This window comes from Passer montanus, unplaced genomic scaffold (assembly GCF_014805655.1).
Source record: "Passer montanus isolate IOZ18808 unplaced genomic scaffold, ASM1480565v1 scaffold3, whole genome shotgun sequence".
NCBI classification, from domain to species: domain Eukaryota; kingdom Metazoa; phylum Chordata; class Aves; order Passeriformes; family Passeridae; genus Passer; species Passer montanus.
In genome coordinates, this window is record NW_024367707.1 from 8,499,463 (window position 1) to 8,519,117 (window position 19,655).

The following is a 19,655-nucleotide window of genomic DNA, read 5'->3' on the forward strand; positions in this document are numbered from 1 at the left end:
TCATTTGTGTAGACATGATGAAGACAGGCAAACAGCATCTGCAGAGATTACAGATCTGCCCCAGAGCTGCTTACTCACTGTGAGGCACTTGATGAGGAAGGCACTGCTGATGCCAGCTGCCTGAAGTAGCACTGATACTCACATATTGTACATGATAATATGTGAATTTTCATGGTGTGTTGCTGCCTGCAGTCTTTTGTCACTATGGGATGGGGTCCTCAGCATGCTGATTGGTTTGGGGTACCTCATCTGCGAAAGGGGGTATACCAGGGGGTTGTGGTATAAATGTTCAGATACTCAGGGAAACCTGTGTGTGGGCACTAATGTGGCAGGTAGTGTACAACTGTTTGTTTTTAAAGACAGTATCTTTCATTATCAAGTCCACTAGTCCTGAAGATGTGTGCCATAGCTAGCAGGAATGTGTGTGTGCATGTACTTCTGTTAAGTATATTTCTAGCTAATGAAGGAAGGGAAAGTGTTTTTAAAGGTGTTCAAATAGTAGTTCAGTGTAAAATCTGTCCTGGAAATCTCTGTCAGCCTTTGAGAAGGTACGGAGAGTGATTTTCAGTTGTTTTTCTTTTCTGGTGGAAGATGCTGACATCAATAATGTTTCAAGGACTGAACAGATGACTTTGGGAAGGGCCAGAGGAAAAAAAATAATTTTGCTGTGATCCATTTTGCTAAGATGAATGGTGACTATTTACCTTTCATCAGAGTTGTGTTGTTTCAGTGGGGACATGATGGCTTGGATTGCATAGGCAGAGTCTGGAGAAACTCTTTTGAGCTAGAGGAGAAAGGCATTTCTTTGTCATTGAGGAATTTTGTATTTGTCCTCTGGGATGAAGGATAAGTCAAACAGGCTAATTTTGGAAAACTAAGAAGTCACATCATTTTTCACCTGGTATTTTTGCCATTTGTCTTTTGTTTTCTTCTGTCTTTTCTTTTCTTCTGACTCTTACTCTGCCAGAGACCAGCATTCTGGGTGGATGGCTTCCAGTGCTCTTCTGCCTGTGAAGAAGAAACATTAGGCAGAGTCAGAGGAGGGATATTGTTCAGCTTTGTGGCCACATATATCCTCACTGTCTCTGTACAGGAGTCCTTAAATCCTCCAAAAGTTAGCATTAGAGGATTAGCATTAGAAGATGGGAAGGTTTGTAGTTACTTGTCAGTGATCTGGAACCACTTTTACACTTGTCTGTACACCATCAGTGGGCAAGTGGGCTTTTCTGATCAATCGCAGAAGAAATTGGAGAGATTTTAGTTGTCTCAGTATCTCTGTGGGTTTAGTTCTTAATTATCCCTTTGTGCCATTCTGTTGAAGCATGTTTGTTAATCACTCCAGAGTACTTTAGCTTCTTTCAATATATTGAATTCCACTTGGATGCTTTTAAAAGTGTTTGTGCAGCATATGCCTTTCTTAGGAGTATGGGAAATATCCACAGTCTGGAACAAAAGTGCACTGTTCCAAACTCAACATCCATGTTGTTATCCCGTAAATTAGCACGCACTGTGCTGTTACGTAAGTTTGCCTTGTGTCAGAATAATAAAACTGAGTGTACTAAAAGGCTGATAAGCATGCCATGAAGAATTACATTGTTCAAAATTTTCTGTCTTGAAATAACACCTGTTGCATTACTGACATGCTGGTAGTATAGTGTTTTGAGAGCTACTAGAAAAAAAAAAGGCAATTTTTCAGGCCGTTCAGGTCTGAGCTTTGGCAGCCTTGAATTTAGTATTGTCTCAGAGCCACTCTTATACAAAAGAACTTCGAGAAAGCACAGCTGTTCTGTATTTTTGGATATTAAAAATGGACAAAGTCACTTTTCAGTAATACTGCCATAGCCTCAAGGACCAAATGCAAAAAACAAGTGCTCCTTCTGTTGGCAGGTGGGAAGTTCAATCCCTTAAAAAGCAAAATAAAAAATAATAAAATAGATGGTTGTGCAGATTCTGAGGGTAGCCTGCAATGAGGGTGAAGGGACAAGTACCCACAGCTGCCAGAGAAAATCACTGCTGGCAGTGTGTGCCTATAAAGTGACAGCGCGCTTCCAGCAGCCCTTAAATGAGTGGCGGGGGGGAGAGGGGAAGTTCACCCCTGCTACCACAGTCATGCACAATGATCGCCTTTCTGGGTGCCGAGGTCACAGCTGCTGTCTGGAGATTACGTACAGAAGCACTCTTCTTCTCTGGAGAATGAGGTTTCCTGGAGGATTAAGCGCAAGCTGAAAGCAGGAGGAGTTATTCAGGAGGGAGACAAAGACCGTGAGCCCAGGGCTGTGACAGGCGACAGGGGCGGAAGGCTGTGAGCAAGAACAGGACTGCCAGGAGTTGCTGCTTGCATGGAAGAGCCTCCAGTTAGGGTTCCTGAAGTGGTCCAGTTGTGGGGTGAAACCCAGTGAAGGTCTGGCATGACCTTGCCTGCTGCAGCACTTGGAAGTGTTGTTTTCCCACTCATGTGGGAAGTGGATGGAGTCTGAAGGGCTCTGCCACCTCCTGCATCTGGACTAAAGTCATTTCTTCCTCTCAGTCTCAAGCCCTGTTTACATTCAGAAATAGTGATCAATGCAGTAATCTGAACGCCCATGTAAAGGTACATATGCACTCCCCATCTGCTCAGAAAGTGAGGCTTTTTGCATTTTCTTCTGTCACTGACATGTTTCACCATGCCTTCTAAACCCAATGCTTTGGTGCTTCCTTCCTTCTTCCCTCTTCCTTCTTAGCTTTCTTTTTTATCTCCTTTCTTCTCTCTTATCCTACTATTTCACCTCTTGGGTACACACATTCCCAGGCAAGTATCCAGAATATCCTTCACCCACGTATCATGTGCCAGCACCTCTGTTTTGTGTAGGAAGGTCTTCTATATTTGAAGCCAGGGCCATCTGTCTCAATGCTAAAAAAAAAAAAAAAAAAAAAAAAAAAAAAAAAAGGTTTCTTGCAGTTTTCTGCAAGGGCAATGGCCACAGTTCTTCTGCATAATTGTAAAAGGAAAAATGCAACCAATTCTATAGTAATAATATCTGAAACTTCCATTTATCAGTTCTAAAGTTAAGTCTTATTTCACCTACTGGATTAAATTTTCCATAGATCCCATATGCTGGCAACTTCTTTTTAATGGCTTCAGAATCCTAGTGCTTTTTATAATCTGAAACAAATGAGTGCTGCACATAATGTAGGAAAGGAGAGGTGGAGGCAGAGGAGGCTGACAATGCATGCATTCAAACAAAGTGAAAGTGCAAGTGGGAAAAATCTGTGTTGGTAGAGCTTGTCAGAGGGCGTTTCAGGCATATCATGTATTAGGAAATCATAGCTATTTTAAAAGCAAAAGAATGAAACGTCTTAAAAGGAGCAGAATTCCAGAAGGATGCTAAAGAGTAAGTATTGGGTGCCAGAGTTTAAACGTAATGTCATAGTTGCTAGTTGTCCCTGCTGTATGGATGTTTCCTAAATGCAGTGTGAGTCTTAACCAAATCACATTTTAAACTCTATTTCCATTTGCCTCTCACTCTGTAAAATCCCCTCTAAAAGGGAGCATTGTCAAGTAAATTGGTAAGAATTAAAATACTGCTGTTGTATATGAAAATAGTTCATGCTTTTGATGTTGCATTTAGTCACAAACAAAAATAAACAGAAAATCATACAACTGTTGAGAGGAGAAACTCAGTGTGAGGTAGAAATATAACCTGTGCTACTCAATTCTGGCCCTGGTTGATACATTGTTAAGAGCAAAATGCTGAAGAGTGCTCCCTTGCAAGGAGTGACTGCCCACATCTGGTGAATTGGATTAGAATCTAATTAGCATGCAGAGCTTAAAAACTTTTATAAAGTTTCAAAAATAATGTGAAAGAAATAGCTTAGCTAAAAATTCAGAGAATTACTGAAATGTTCCTCTGAGCACAACTTGAAAGTAGCTTTCCTGCTCCTTAAAGATGTAGCTCACATGAATGGTAACCTATTTTATTTGTTAACATTTTCTGTTCAGATAATTTGTTAAGTTTAAAGATATCTGTAGTATCTAATTGACCCCTGTAGCTAAGAGTCCATCTGGAAATGTAGGCATATACTGAGGAAGATCAATGAAGTGGTTTTACTGTTTGTGAAAGCAATTTTTGTGGCTTAATTTATGCATCAAAAAGGATAATTCACCTGTCCTATGTTTGTGAAGCACCTCAGCAAACACAAAAAGATAGTCTACTAAGTTTATATACTTACTGTTTCAACACTACGTTGTAATGGCATGTTTCCAAGCAAAAACATACTTTCCTCCTTAATCTCATTCATTTAGATATACATCAGCTATTTGGTATAGCAAAGTGGGTAATTCAGGCTGAAATGTGGTCCAAAGGAGAAATGGAGGCAGAAACACCTTCTGTAATTCTTACTGCAGAGGAACAGAAATTCTTTCCCCATGTCTCTAAATTTAGGGCTTACACCAGCACTGAGAAGCAGTATTTTTTTAAATAAAATGTTGATTTGTGAAGTAGAAATGACAAATATTTTAAGATGCACATGGCTACATCTTAAAATTGCAGTTCCTAGTATCTCCTCAGCCTTAGGGGTGCAATCTCTTTTTCTGTGGGACTGCACAGGCCTTATTTACAGAACATATCCATAACAGTGCTTCAACTTGCAGAGGTGGGAAGTAGAGGGTAATATATCTTTTGTGTCCATAAGGAAAAATCTTAAACAATATATATGAGAAAGGATCAGCATAACACTACCAGATGATTCAAACTGTGGAAAAATTACATTTCACTTCTGTAGGGCATCCCACATACTTAGTTCCTATGTCTTGGCTTAGTTGTGATTCTTTTACACATATATATATATAAATATACACATACATATAGATATATGTATATATATACACACACACACACATATATATATACACACACAAATATATAATTTCTTTTTCTCTTTGATCTATTTAGAAGAGAGATGAAATTCTGTCAACATCTGAAGTGATGTTACTTTGCAGCTAGAAAGGAGTGGTTTTTTGGAGGAGAAAAGTGTTTATAAGTATCCAGGCCCTTGAGTGTTTCTGGGCTTCTTGGCTTCAGTGGTGCAGCTCTGTGAGGAAGCGCCTCTGTAGCAGAACACAGGCTGTTTCTCCCTGGTTTGGGATCAGCTTGTGCAGCATGTCTGGGACCATGCAGGATCCCTGTGGAAAATGCAGTGCTGTAGAATCATGGGTTCTGTCCAGCCAGTGTACTGCAACTAGGATGCAGTAAGATGATATGGGGAAGCATTTATTTCTCTCACTCTGCTCTATGCCTGCTTGCATCACTCTCCTGATCTTGCTTGTGATGTAGCTGGTAGCCCAGCTCTTGACTATTTGGCATTCTCTGCTTTCCAGCCTTGATCTGAAAGGAATTTTCTGTTTTATGATCCTGATCCTCTCTCCAAGGGCAAACTTGAAAGCCATAGTACTCTTTTCTTTAACATCTGTGTGTCTGATTAAGTTTTGGGACTCTTGCATTTGGAGCAGAAAATTCAGCCTAGCAAATTTCTATCATTTCCTGAAAGGACTGAAAATCACCTCTGCCTTGATACCTGCAGCAAGATTCCCCAAGTCAGGGCAGTGTTTAAAAAGTAGCAAAAATAGTAATGATCCTTGAAATTGGTTTTGTTAGATTGAGTTAAAAGGACAGGAAAGGAAATGTGTGGAGCTTGTCCTGCTTCATAGCACATCATCTCTTGTGTGAGTGCCAGTCGTTTTGGGGTTTGGTTTTTTTCATGAGATTAATATAGAAGGCCAGAAACTATTTCTGCCTACAGGAGCAGGCATAGTATATCCTGCATTTTCTGTGTCTTCCTCCTCTGAATGCTGAAACGTGAAGCATACTCTGAGATGTTTCTATGCTGTGCACTTGCACAGCTGAAAACAACAGTAGGTGGAATATTGGAAAAGTTAATAGCACTTACTCAATGTGGAGGTGACAAGGTAGTTTTGTTTCAGCAAGATAGAGTGACTCATGATGCCAAAATGAATGCGATGAGGCTGGTTTATTTTAGCTTAGATATCACACATACCTGTTGAGGTCTGAGATAAAGCAAGAGAGCCCTCAGCAAGCATACTGTCCGAGTTCAATACCCTGTAGTGATCCAAGTTGTAAAAGCCTGCCTCATCACATGAGAGCACAGAGCTCTCTTTCTGGGGCCCTTTGAAAGGAAGAGTGGTGCCTTTGTTGGCAGGGTGCTGCCCTGTGCCAGAACACCACAGCGGATAGCGGCATGTGCTCTCTATTCATCGTTGGGCTGAATCCAGTGATTCTGAAGAATAATTGAAATTTAAGAATATTTCCTGGATTGGGAAGTGCTGTGATCAGGTCCCATTGGGTGTCAGCAACACGAAAGGCACTGCTTTACCCTGGTATGAGTTCATCCACTTCCCTTCTTCTTCACACCCCACGATGCTGAAGAGAAATTCTGCAGGTGAGACATAGTATTTCTAAATACATGGAGGGCTTTTTTTTCTCAGCTTTCTTGGTTTAAATTCAAAGTTATGACACTGTTTTACCTGAAGTTTTTTTTTATAGACCTTCACTCCTAAGAAGCCTAAAATCTCGTTGCTGAGTTTACTGGGGATATCTCTTACCACCTGTGGTGGGTTTATCCTGGCTGAACATTAGGTGCCCACCAAAACCACTGTGCTCTTCAGCTGGGTAATGCAGAGAAAATGTAGCACAAGTCTCATGGGTTGAGATAAGGAAAATTATATGTGAATGGAGCTGAGATCTGTTTTATTTCATTTTCTGTGTCAAGCTGTTGTGGCATTTGATTCCAAAGGACTTACCTCAGAAGGAATGGTTGCAAAGTGAAGTTCTCACTTTTGGTCTTTAATTCCTCTTTTCTCCTACCTAGACTACTTCGTTACTCTCACCCATCTGTTCATGACCTAATAAAAGCCTCTGAAGGGTTTCTTAAGTCCCTTCTCCTTTTGCTTTGACATTAGAGCTTCCTGTGGTAACATGGTGGCCTTGTCTACTGTTTGGTACCAAGCTGTGAAATGCCTCAGAACAAGGGAAAATGCATGTCCAGCCTTTAAAGGCTGTGGTGCCAAATAATGTGTAGTCCTCTCCAGCCATATTCCTTAGTGCCCCTGAACAAACACATGAAAAGTGAACCTGTGGCTACTGGAGACTATGAAAAAGCTTTCCTGGGAGTCAAGTTGGCAGAGCCGGTGCATCAGAGAAGAGTGTGAGTCGCTAGGGGTCAGACCCTTGGGCTGCAGACGCTCAGTGTTGCAGAGCACCTTGTGGTGAGAAGGGAGGGTCCCTGCCACAAGGAGGAGGATGTCTGTGGTCACACCTCAGTCGCTGCTGCGCAGTTGCCATATGGACATGGTGCTGTGGCAGTGCCAGCAGCTCTGTCACTGCCGTGGGGACCAGAGAGTGACATGCCTCTCCTGCCAGGTCGTGCAGATCTGCGCAGGCTGGCACTCTGCGGGAGGCAGCGCCGTGCTGCGTGGGCTGCTTGGCACGTGGCAGGGCATGGTTGAGAGCAAAGCAGACACTGTTGAGTATCTTGAGCTTTACTGCAGAGGAAATCAAGGAGAGATGGATCCTCATTCTCGGGAAAGTTTCCTGAAACAGAACAGAAGAGTCTGAACAAAGCAGACATTTCTCCTACAAGACTCCTTCTGCAGGCTGCAGCCCAGGCTTTTTTCTGAAGAGCTTTTATATCCACCTCACTTGCAAGCTGCCTGCCTAGGATCTCATTGGCATTCTGCTTTTCTGCTGTAATCTCACGTTGTTAAGGAGTGTGATTTTTCTTCTTAGCTGTGCCACATATAGAAGATTACATAAATACTGTGGAAATTTTGGGAGAGGGAAAACGAAGAATAAGAAGAAAAACCAAACCCAAACCACCAAACCCTTCCTCTAAGAAGAACTTTGACTTTTTAATCTTATGTCTTCCTCACAGAGGAAATTCTGTTTAATGTAGGAGCAAGGCAGACATGCCTCTTTACCAAGAAAACCACAAACTGGCTTCCTAATGGTCCAGCTGTGTTAATGAGCAATTACAGACAAACACACTGAGCTGAGGTAGATTTATTCTCCTGGCAGCTGTTGCCCAAAGATGGTTTGATGCAGCAGTGCTTCTTCCTCCTCTTCTGTGTTGAACTCATTTCCATCTCCTTCCTCTTGCCCTCTTTTCCTGGGTAAATAGAAATTCACTTTCTAGGTTGAAGCCATTTCATAAAGGTGGTACTTCTGAGGTTCAGCTCTCCCATTAAACTAAGGGATAATCCAGGATGGACGGAAGGCTTTTTTTTGCTCCTTCTTACAGCACAGTGCTTCACTTTCTCATTTTCAAAACAGATATTTTCAACAGTGAGCCCAGGATACAGGGGTAAAATTGAGCTTTGAATACAGGACCGTTTCTACTGGATTGCTGTACATGTGTTCGGGTTCTGAAATCCTCGATGACAGGGTCTGTGCAAGTGTTTGGGGCAGCCGGGCCAGCTCTCTGGGGGACCCTGGACTGCAGTTCGGTGCAAGCACTGCACAGACACCGTGTTGCTCTTTGCAGTATCGAAAGATTGTCTTTTAAAGTCTGAAACCGATCAAATAATAAGATTTTATCGGTCATGCTTCCTGCTTTACAAAAAGAGTGAAAATTTGTTAAATACGCTTGCAACTCGGGAAGGAGAGGAGGAATAAAACTTCAAACAGTGCTGCTAAAAACAGCCTGGGCTGCTTTTGTTTGGACTTGCAAAACGCAGCAGCTTAATGCCTCCATTGTATGCAGGGGGAAATATGCTAATTCAAAGCACATTTCTCATCAGAAGCCCTTTCAGGCCTGTCATCGCGGAGATATGAAGGATGATAAAAGCGGGGAGCAGGGGAGGCCCGTGCTGTGGGAGCGCGGCTGCGGGCATTGTGCGCTGAATGCGGCTCCGAGCCCGCTCACCCGTGAAGGCCCGGCCCGGGCGGCTTCCCAGGGGCCGGGACCCCCGCCAGGGCCCGGGCCCGACGGGCCGAGGGGCTGCTGCCCACGGGGCTTCTCTCTGGGTAACACGGACAGATACTTGAAGTGCAGTTTCAGCTGAAATAACAGATTTTTGGTGGCAGGGCCTCCATCGGTTCATTTCCAAGTTGCTGATGCGTGCAGGGCAGTGGCGCTGAGCTCCCTCTTCAGCTCGGGAAATGGGGGATGCTGCTACTGGCAAGACTTTTTTCTTCTCGGTTATGCAACACAAGGGAGTCTGTGAAAAGCCACTTAATTATTAGTCTGTTACCATATCTATATGGTTATATTTAAGGTTGAAATAAATGCATTCGTGTTTGGTATATACTAAAAACCTCTAAACACTAGTCTTTAAATATTGACTGATATGTATAAAAGCCTAGAGTTTGTTTGTTTTTGTTTTTTTTTTTCTCCCTTGTCTCCTAAAAGATGTGGTCTTTAAATGATGGAATTTGTCCCAGGACCTGTTGGTCCAGAACTAGGGAGATGCTCAGTTTACTCAGGAATACATTTTCTGTCTTCCTTCAAACATGTGTGTGTTGTTTTATTGTAGAGAATTAGGGTTTTAGTGAAATTGATGCTCTGATCATGTTGCTATGATATTTGCTTGGAAACAGTTTGAAGTGGCAGTGAAAAATCAGTTATAGTTTGTTTGCCTCTATAAACCTGCAGTGTACTAATGGCAAATTAAGCTAAGAAAATGGGCTTTTGATTGTGTTTGCAATCTGGTGATGTTCTGTCTGCAATAGAAGTATGTACTGCACTTGAACACACAATTAGTTTCTGAGGACCATGGGTGGAAGTAAGTGCTTATAAATACTTTTAAAGCTGTGGCTGGTCTTCAATTTCTTCCCTGTACTAATAAACCTGTGAACAAGCGGTTTGGGCTGGGTGATTTTGGCTGAACATGGGAAACTATAATCTTTTTCTGCAACCTGTGGGCAAGTCTGTGAGCTGCAATGTCCCATGTTGAGCAACTTGCCTTTGGTCACCTCCACCTACACTTGACATAGTAGTTTGTTTCTACGTAGTGTTCTTACAGACCACAGAAAAAAACCTTACTCAGAGCCTTGGGTGTTGTTTCTGCCCTCTGCTTTTCTCTTGTTTTAATTTTAGGGGGTTTTTTTTTCAGTATATACATCCCTTCTCGCCTTCCCTGGCTCCTTAGCTCCTTTCTTCTCCTCTCCAAATGGTGCAGAAAGGTGGAGGAGATAATTGCACTTCAGGAATATGTAATAGTATGTGGGAGATGTGTCTGTAGTACTACTGAAATCAAAAATGCCCGGGGCATTTTCAATGTCAGAGGAAGCACACAATGAGAATGCTTAGTGTTTACACCTGGGAAGCTCCGAGTGCAAGAGAAATGGTTACAAATTTGCTGAAAAACAGAGAGTAGAAATAAAATGGCATGGGGATGATACAAGGAACAGATGAAGAAAAGTAGATGCATTTCACTCTGAGTCATGACAAAGTGCAGAAATTATGCCTTTCAGCTGTTTAAAACAAGTGAATGTCACATTTGGAAAGAAACAGAAATGGGGATGTAACTAGGCATTGCTCAAAAGAGAGTCAGGGTGGTTTTCAGGCAGCAGGAATGGAGGCCATTTCAGAGGCTGGGACCCTGCTCCTTGTGGAGAAGCTGCTCCCTCTGCCCTGACTGCAGCGGGGCCCTGGCCATTGTGCAAGCCCTCCTTTGTGCCCAGCCTCAAAACCTGCCGGGCCACAGAATGGCTCCTCTCGCCAAACCCTGAAAGGCTCCGAGCTGGAGACACTTAGAAAATTAGGCAAGACAAAGTGTTGGAAATATATACTCTAGGGAATAATCCTGCCCTGGCAAGGGATTTTACTTGACAGCCTAACTGGGAATCCAGGCTGAAAGCTGCTACTTTGTCCTTAACTCACCCTATAGCACTTTTGTCTCCGAGCTCACTTTGTATGCAGGATCACCCACTGCTGAGGTTCGGCAAAAACTGAGGCGTGCTATGATCCAGACTGAGCTCCAACCACACTCGTTGTTAGCAGGTTAAGTCATTCCTTGTTTACAAAGGTAGAGGGGTGGGGTTTTTTTTTCTGAGTTGTGCTGAACTCCCTGAGTGCACACTTAGCTTTTTGTGGGCGCAAGTGAAAGACCTCGGAACACTTGAGCGGCCGTTGTTTGCTGTTCACAGCGGCGCTCTCAAAGGCTTTGCACAGCGCGAAAGAGCCACTGCTTTCGACATGACTGGGATCCCAATCGCTGCAGCTGGAAAGAGGGGACTGGAAAAGCTAGACTGGAGAAGTTGCTTGGCACATATTTAGTCGATGAGTTAATTGGACACTCTCAACGTTGGACTTGTTAATGTCCTGCTGCTTTCCTAATGAGGATATCTGCTGTTGCAAAGAATACAGTGATTAATCGGGGACTGTTTTGTTAGTGTCTTAACTGAGGATTTCATGACTAGTGTCTTATGTGTGAACAGAGACTACATTTGTAATTCAACAGGCAGTCCAGCACTGCAAGACAGAGCTGGTGCAGGATCTTTCCAAAGTATAGTTTAATTACACTGGAATGAGAATTTTCTGTCTTGGGGAAACAGCTACAGTTGTCGTGACTTACAAGGTGCTGAAACCTCAAACAGTGAATTTCAGTACCTCCTGTCAGTCATTATTGTGATGCTTTCTTTTATCGCAACATTTTGACTTTTGAGTTCGGTGGGCTTTTCAAAAAGTTGATGCATACCTGCCCAACAATCCATGAGTTGCTCTAGGAGCAGTGTATGGCAGAGCCTGGGGCTGGTTTTCCAACCCAGGATACTAAGATAAATGGGTAACAGTGCTCCCAAGGTGTGGCTTAGCTGTGCTGTGAACTCCAGTCTGATCTTGGCTGACTTGGTTCCTGGCCCTGAAACCTTGAGCTGCAGGAGTCTGTAGCAGTCTGTACACTTGTACAGTGTGATAGTGCATTTACTATCAAACTGAATACCTACTGAATGACTCTGTAAATTAGTATGTATTCCTCATAGCAGTTCCAATGGTGCCCATATGGTTTACTGTTCAATAAAAAAACGTATATATTTATTGTATGGATTTTCTTCATATACATATGAATATGCACACATATGTGCGTGTTTTCTGCATGTGTACATACACATATCTATATCCATGGTTTGTGCATGGAATCCTTTGTGACATTCTAGGAAGATTCTTCGTCCCTGTCACTCCCCATGTACCCCCAGTACTCAGTGTGAGGTACCCTTCTATAATGAGTGCCCCTGGTTTCTTTTTGGGGAGCTGTAGGCTTTTGCACTTCTTTTTATTTCCCTGCTTTTTTCCACGCTTTGTGAAAAGACTGGACTGAAGCCAAGACTGAAGAACAAAACGAGCACTGAATAGATGAGAGATTGTAGGTGGGATGCTGAAGTCTATGCGAAGAGTGGGAGGGCAATTTTGAAAATCAGAACTGGATGTAAAGTTAACAGAGAATCGTCTGATTAAATATGACTTTGTGGAGCAAAAGGCTAAGTTTGTGTCAAGACTGAACTCAGTGACGTTTATTTATAGACAAAAAAAGAAATCAACAGGTTGCCTCCCAATACCAGTCCTGTGTCAAGCTCTTGTGTTTTGAGATGGAACAGCTGTATTAACATGGAGTATATTATAATGATACCTTTGCTGTCTTCTAAATTGCTGGCAGAAATAGCTCTTCTGCAAGTACAAGAGGCACTTCTACTTGAGTGCTGGCAAGTGTGACATAAATATCTAGGATGCTATTTCAGTATGTCCAAGTATTCAGAAGCTCCAGTTAGTTTTCTGAGATGGCAGTAAGCTTTGACAACAGTATTGGAGAAGAGGGTTCGCAGCAAAAGTTAAGTATGTTGGATTGTCTTCAAAGTGCAGAATTAAGGCAACAAAGACAAAAGACTTGAGTGTATTTTTTTCCTGCTGCACTACAAAGCAGATGCAGGATAGCTGAGAATCTTCCCTCAATTGTGATGGACTGAGGGAGCAAAAAAAGGTGGTTATATGTGCCAAAGTAAAAAATATAGCCCTTAAAATTATGGAGGAGCATTTGAAGTACTGTTGAAGGCTTCATGTATTAGTCATGTATATGAGGATCTTGCCACTGATGAAGAGAAAAATTTATGGAGATTGGGTAACTCAAAGCCTTGTTTTGCTGCTTCATTGTAAAGTTAAAGCATTTGAAACCTGTCTTGCAGTACACTTGTAGAAAACTATGCCATAAAATTGTGGAGCTGGAGTAGAAGCTGAGGACAGCCACTGGAGCTCTGAACATTTGCCTAATGAAAGTTCCTTCCAGGGGAGATGCTAGGAAGTCTTTGCTTTTATTTTCTGTATTTCCATGCCATTTCTACTGTAGTCTAAACAAGCTGTAGTTTGTCACCATATTTCTTTACAGCTTGCTAAAAGCATGGTGCTATTTCAGGCAGCCTCACAGGAGAGGAATGCAAGAGGTGATGTTGCTTCCAGCTAAGTTTCAAACTAATTGTATTTTGTTTTCATTTTTATTGCCTTTCCTTAGAAGTCTATGGAATGGTTGAGAGTCCTCTATTTTGTCTGTCAAGAGTTTTGTATTATTTTCCTCAGATTTTTTCTTTTTTAAATACGAGTTTCTGAAACCCAGGAAAATGTTACTAAGGCCCTTAGATTAGATAAATAAAATCCATCACTTTTAAAAATTATTTCCTTCTCTGCTGTTGACTGCCTTTTGTAAGTGGAGATGGAGCTCCCACCTGCTTAAGAAGGCATCAACTTTTTCTTTCATTTTGACTTTAATCATAGTTCTTCAGGCTTTTTTCTTTGGTGGACTTCACATCTTTGCAGCCATCTTTGAGACTAGAACTTGATGAGACCTAGGTACTGGAAAAGCCATACAGAACCATCTGCTCACTTTCTAAGGGATTTGTTTTTTCCTTTTGTGTTCCAACTAAATGTTAGCTATTGGTGTATGTTCTGGATCTAGGCTGTTTGTTACCTTTGATTCTCAGCCGTGGCTGTAACTGTAGTGGTCCAGCTGGAAACAGGCAGGCTGGACAGAGAACTGTATGTACCCCAACAACTGAGTGACATCTCCTTTGCCTGCTGCTTGTCACCAGGCATTGAGCTTGGCAGCAGTCATTGACATCTTCACCAGGCTTTGTTAAGGCAGTCACAGCACTGGCATCTTCACACTGTTAAGGTTTGCTTACCCTCCTGGACTTAGCTCCATTGATTAACTCAGTGATTTTCTTTGGCTGCAGAGATAACCACTATCCATGCTTAAGCCTTTTTGCTCTTAGAGAAACTTGAGATTGAGACCCCTAAGTGCACTGCAGACTCATGTCTGTGTTTTATACTGTGGTATAAGTGCAGGGATTTTCCGCTGTTATTTGTTAATTTGTAATCCATTTTCCCAGTAACCTGGTGTATCTGAAAGAATGAACCCCAATATTTAATTTTTTGTGAAGTACTTGCAAGATGTATGAGTGCTGCGCAACTGAAAACTAGTCATGCTTTAATTTCATCCACATGGAAAGTTTCCCTGTTTTTGCATAAGTGTTTGGATTGGGTTTTATAAGCAAGTCTTTGGTAACTGGTTTAAAGCTGAACACGAGCAATTACATTGCACCAAGTGGCTTCACGTGTATTTGTTCTTTCTCTTAAATATTAAAAAAAATATTCTACATGTTGTCTTTAAAATTAATTGTTTGGACTATGTGTCAGTCTTGTTTGAGGGACAGTCTCTGTATTTTAACTTCTGAGTCTTGGATCTCATAGATAATCTCAAATTGCTCTTCAGCTATGTGAGAACACTCTTTATTACAGCTCTGTGAAGCCTTTGTAGAAATGGCAAGTGTGTATTCATCTCCTGAAAGCTTGTGAAGAATTTGCTGTAGCTTATGGTAGAGCTTCTCAGCCTGCAGGAATGTAAACTAGATTCAGTGACATTAAAGCTAGATGTTCAAAAGGAACTGGCACATGAACAGAATAGGAATTCTAATGTACTTTTTAACTTCTGCAATTGTGCTATTTTAATTGACTGAGCAAAATTATTAAGTGTGTGGTTTGAGGTTTTTTTTATACCTAGATAAAATAAATTTAAGCCTTAAAAAAAACTATTTTGCAGTAAATGCGACTTGGTCTGCAGTGCCTTCACATACTTTCCTCCACTGCTATTCATCCTGAGGTTTGGCAGTAGACTCAGAGTGGTGCTTTAGCAGCAGAAACCCTTGCTGCTCAGCCCCTCTCCTCATTTTCACTTTTATCTTGTTCTGAAAAAACAAAATGCTGGGCAGAACTTCTCAAATGTAACTAGCTGCCTGCTCTGGTTTCTGGTTATCTAAATCAGCTTGGTCTGTACAAGCAGGTTTTTGCTGAATATCAGTCTTAAAAGATTTTGGGGTTGTTTTTTAATTTTTCCCTTTGTGGCTTAATCTTGTGCTGTGGCTTAATCTTGTGCTGTGTTGTCATAGGCATAAACTTGATGTCTTCCAGTCTCATCACATATTATGACAAGGATGTATCTGTTCAAGGGAGGGAACATTGAATGAGACAACTTGCTGGCTGAAATTAGTGCTTGAAGCACAAGACCAGCACCCATGTTAGCACTGGAGGAGATAGTACAGTTTGTTTTATTTGCTGTATTTATCAATGATGGTGTAAAAGTTTGAAAATCAAGAAATTACTTAGGATCATAAGTGCTTAAAACCTGTCAAACATTGCAGCAATCCAGAAAATAGTAACAAGGGGGGGGGCAGAGAATTTTACACTCATATATCACTTGAAGCTTTTAGAGGATAATTTAATTGGTAGGATTATTGTATTGGAATTTTGGGTTTGATGATTTTTGAAGTGTTCATTTCGGGTTTTTGTGAAGTTGATTCTGGTATTGTGCACTGATTTTTCATTGCCTGTTTGGGGAAGGGATTATTCTGGGGAAACAGTTGAGGGAATAGTCTCCCAGTCTATTAGTTTTGAGTTTCTGAAACATCACAAACTCTGAAGTCCTGAGCCTGCCTAAAATTCTGCTCACCAGTAGGAAAGTGTGCGTCTCTTTGAAGGAGTAGGTCTCACTGCTAAAGAGGGGAGGGCTACAGTCATGGGTTTCCTCCAGGACAGTCTGTAACCAGAGGTTATGTCTAATGTATTTTCTGTTTAAATAAAGGAAATTCCAAATTATGTTTGTATTTTCTGGTTATTTATACTGATAAGTGCATTGGTATTGCACCACTTTAATTCGGTTATGAACAGGCCTTTTGTAACTTAAGACAGTCTGAAGGGAGGTTTCAGCCTTTTAAAATTTTAGACCTTCCAGTCTAAAAGCGAAGATCATTAAGAGAGATCTAGACTGTGACAGAAGTACCAACTGCACAATGAGGCATTCCAAGAGGAGAATTTTATGTCAGAAGCAATCAAGTGCTTTGACCAATTACTACAATTTGTGTGACTTTCAGCAAGGAGGGTGTTTTGGTATGGATTTTCAGTCCTACTGATGTTAAACAGGGAAAAGCCCCACTCTTCGTAGAACCTTTTCTTTCTATAATCAAACTTTTAGTAATGGTTAAAAGAATATAGCAAACACATCAGCCATGCTTTCACCTTTTGGCTGATTGTTTCAGGGAGTGTGTTTGCAGTGCATGGTCTTGCTGGGGAGGGATTTCAATCTGTGTGTGGATTGCTGTCTTAGCACTGGAGAGGAAGGTGGGGAAACTATGCCTTGCCACCTGGGTTGAGGTCTCTGCTGTGCCTACTGATTTGATTACCTTCAGGAACCCAACGCTTGCCCCACATTGGCTTCTGAGGATACTGCATGCCATCTACAAATTAGCATCATCCTGCTTACACTGATGTCTGCTGAAGTGGGAGCTTCAACTGCAGACTTTTCCTGGGCTCCAAGGAAGCATTTTAGACAAATGCTTGACATCAAGTTTTGATGCTGTGCTACAAAACCTTAGGGTATGACCAAGACCTCCTGGCAGCTGTGCTGAAGCCTGAAGTATGAGCAGTAATGCCCAAAGCAAAGTACAGCTGTGTTAGCTGTGGAGAGAGAAGAGGGTTTGTGCACTAATTTCTTGAAAGAGATGGGAACTTTCTCTAATGATTGGGTCTGAGGGCTTTTGTGCTTTTCACTTGACATCTAGGAATAAAAATGCACAGCAAAATTGCAGGTTGTAGTAACTTCAACCAGAAGAGACTAAATTTCAGCTACAAATCTTTGGACTGCTTCCCTCTTCCCACTCTCCTGTTTGTATCTGTTACAGGGAACATGCAGGATGTAGGTTTTAACATCCCCAGCATTTGCTGAACCTGCGGGGCATCTTTGCAGGCTGCAGAGCTGGCTGCAGTGGCTGGACCACAAAGGCCATTACTCCATGCTTGCTTCACCATCCTCAACACACAAAGAGGTGCCTTTGAGCACTTGTGCCCTGTGCAGTGTGGTGCACTGTAAGGCACTGAGACAAGCAAAGTGACAGGCAAGGTTAATTAGCCTCAGTGCAGCCTTAAATGTGTCAGTTGTCCTGGGTTTTGGGAGGGGAACAATACCCCTGTGTGGTGTCACCCTGCTCTGTGGCTCCCCAGCCTAAGAATGGGCTGGGGACACCTGAAGTCACCTCATGCAGTGTAACGCTGGCATGTCTTGAGTTTGTTGCTCCCAAGTGCGGCTTATTTGATCATGCTGCAGTCTGTCTGGATTGGGGGGACTGATCAAACGTGCTGAACAGCAACTCTGTGCTCACTCCCAAGCATGGCTTTAGGTCTCTGGTGGCAGACCTCCTTTTAAAGCCCAACTTGTGTTTTCTTAAACAATTTATCCTTTAGAGTGTTGCACGTGCATTTTAGATCACTTGAACTGGCTTCCTGTCTCCTTGCTTGGATGTTTTTTCTTTTTTTTTTCCCATTGTGTTCAGGAGTCACAGAAAGAATTAAAATTTTCCATGTACATACATATATATACCCGCTTTTGCTTTTATGCTTCTCTCACACAGTCTTTTACCGTGGGTGAGCGGAACTCTCGGCAAAGAAAGCAAACAGAGAGAGCAGACCCATCACCCCCCACCCCTTGAAAGAGCAGAGGGCATGTGGAATAAATCAAAATGCAAAGCATAATAACAAGGTCCCATGGGAAAGGGAGCCTTGTGATTGTGTGCCGGCGTGCACTCCCCTTAGAGACGGCGGCCGGGGGGCTCACCTCGCCGCGGCCGGGGGCTCCTTTCTTTCTCCCTTGCATCTCCCCTCCCGATGTCACCAATCCTTTCACTACCCGGAGAATTGATTAACATTTGTTGGGAGACGGGGAGAGAGGGGAAGAGCGGAGGGCAGGAGGAAGGGGGCGCGGTGCGGTCCCCACGGTGTGGCACGCCGAGGCGCAGGATGGCTATTTTATAGCTGGGGACCCTGGTGACGTGTAGCTGAGCGAGCTGGCACGGCTCCTCGTGGACCAGTCAGCGGAGCGAAATTGAAGCTGACAAGACTTCTCTGGCATTTTGGAAAGGACTGTAATCTACTGTAGGGGAGAACAGAGCCGCTCAATCACCGCCGCTGTAAATAGGAGACGGAAGGGAGTGAGAAAGGAGGCGAAGAGAAAAAGTGCTTGCTGGGGGGGGAGGGGGGGCGGCATTTTTGGTGGATGGTATGAAGCCAGCCATGGAAACTGCAGCGGAGGAAAATGCAGAACAAAGCCAAGAGAAAAAAGGTACCCAGGGGTCTAACAATAGCCTGTTTAAATCTTTTCATTCAGGGGGCTTAAAGAGGTTTAGGCCAGTTTTGTCACTTTTTCAAATAGCTCTTAAACAATCATTACTGCGTCTTCGGGCTTTCAGCCGTCCTTTCCTGCATGGCTTGACAACAAATTAATAGAGCATCAACCTCTCTGTCTGCGTCTGTATTTGCTCTGAATCTGTCCTAACCCTACCCGAAATGATGCTTGCAAAAGAAGTCTCGTTATTGCTGCTTCTTTGACGGATTTTGGTTAATTTGGTTTACAGAGGTAGCGTGTGCCTGTGTGTTTGCATGTTGTTTTCGGAGCCGTAATCTGGTGTTTTCATCGAGACTAGCCATGTAGCAGGGCTTTGCAATGCAGTGTGGGAGACCTCGGTTATAACAACATATAATAGATTATAATGTCACACAACCTTCGTGTAGCGAGCTCGATGCCAAATGCTACTCTTATTTTTAAAATTCCTTTTCTATGGTGTCGTCTGGCAAATTTTACTTTCGTAGCTATCTGCCTGCACTATGATAAGGGGGAACAATGCAGTGAGTTTTGCAACATTAGATTTCAGGATGTGTTAATCAGTGAGATTTGCTGCTTAATGGAGAGAACAATTCCATGGTAATGGTTCTGTTGTAGGGAGATGGCAGCGCTGAAAGAGAGGTGCTTCATCCATCCCAGCTTTACAGGTTGATTCTGTTTGGTCTGGAGTGCTGAACTTCAGAGCATAAATTCAACTCGCAAGGGATATTTTCTTTCTGTGTTGTATAATTTGTGTCAAATAACCATTCCTCTTCAGTGTAGCAGACTACTCTACGGATCATAGCAGTTTGTTGGGTTTTTTACGGAATGGTACAGCAGCAACAAAATTATTAAAATTTCCACTGTCTTTTTACTTGAGCCATAGTACAATTTTTTAACCTGTTGTCTCTCGTTTATAAGCAATCTGAGTATCTCATCTGAGTATCTCATAGGCATAAGCAGCTGATAAACA

At 42.5% G+C, this 19,655-nt stretch overlaps 1 protein-coding gene across 5 annotated transcripts in view; it reads left to right on the top strand.

Annotated features, from left to right (window-relative positions):
* GPM6B (glycoprotein M6B) overlaps positions 1–19,655 on the top strand; it is a 107,667-nt gene that overhangs the window by 57,443 nt on the left and 30,569 nt on the right. Inside the window, exon 1 of one of the 5 annotated variants that reach the window (XM_039714254.1) lies at positions 18,319–18,643. The exons of 2 other annotated variants lie outside the window; for them this stretch is intronic. In XM_039714254.1, the coding sequence (XP_039570188.1) occupies positions 18,583–18,643 (61 nt within the window). In that variant the 5' untranslated portion in view covers positions 18,319–18,582. Of the gene's footprint in view, positions 1–18,318; positions 18,644–19,655 lie in introns of those variants that run through there. 2 more of the 5 variants (XM_039714256.1, XM_039714257.1) reach the window with 2 other exon arrangements.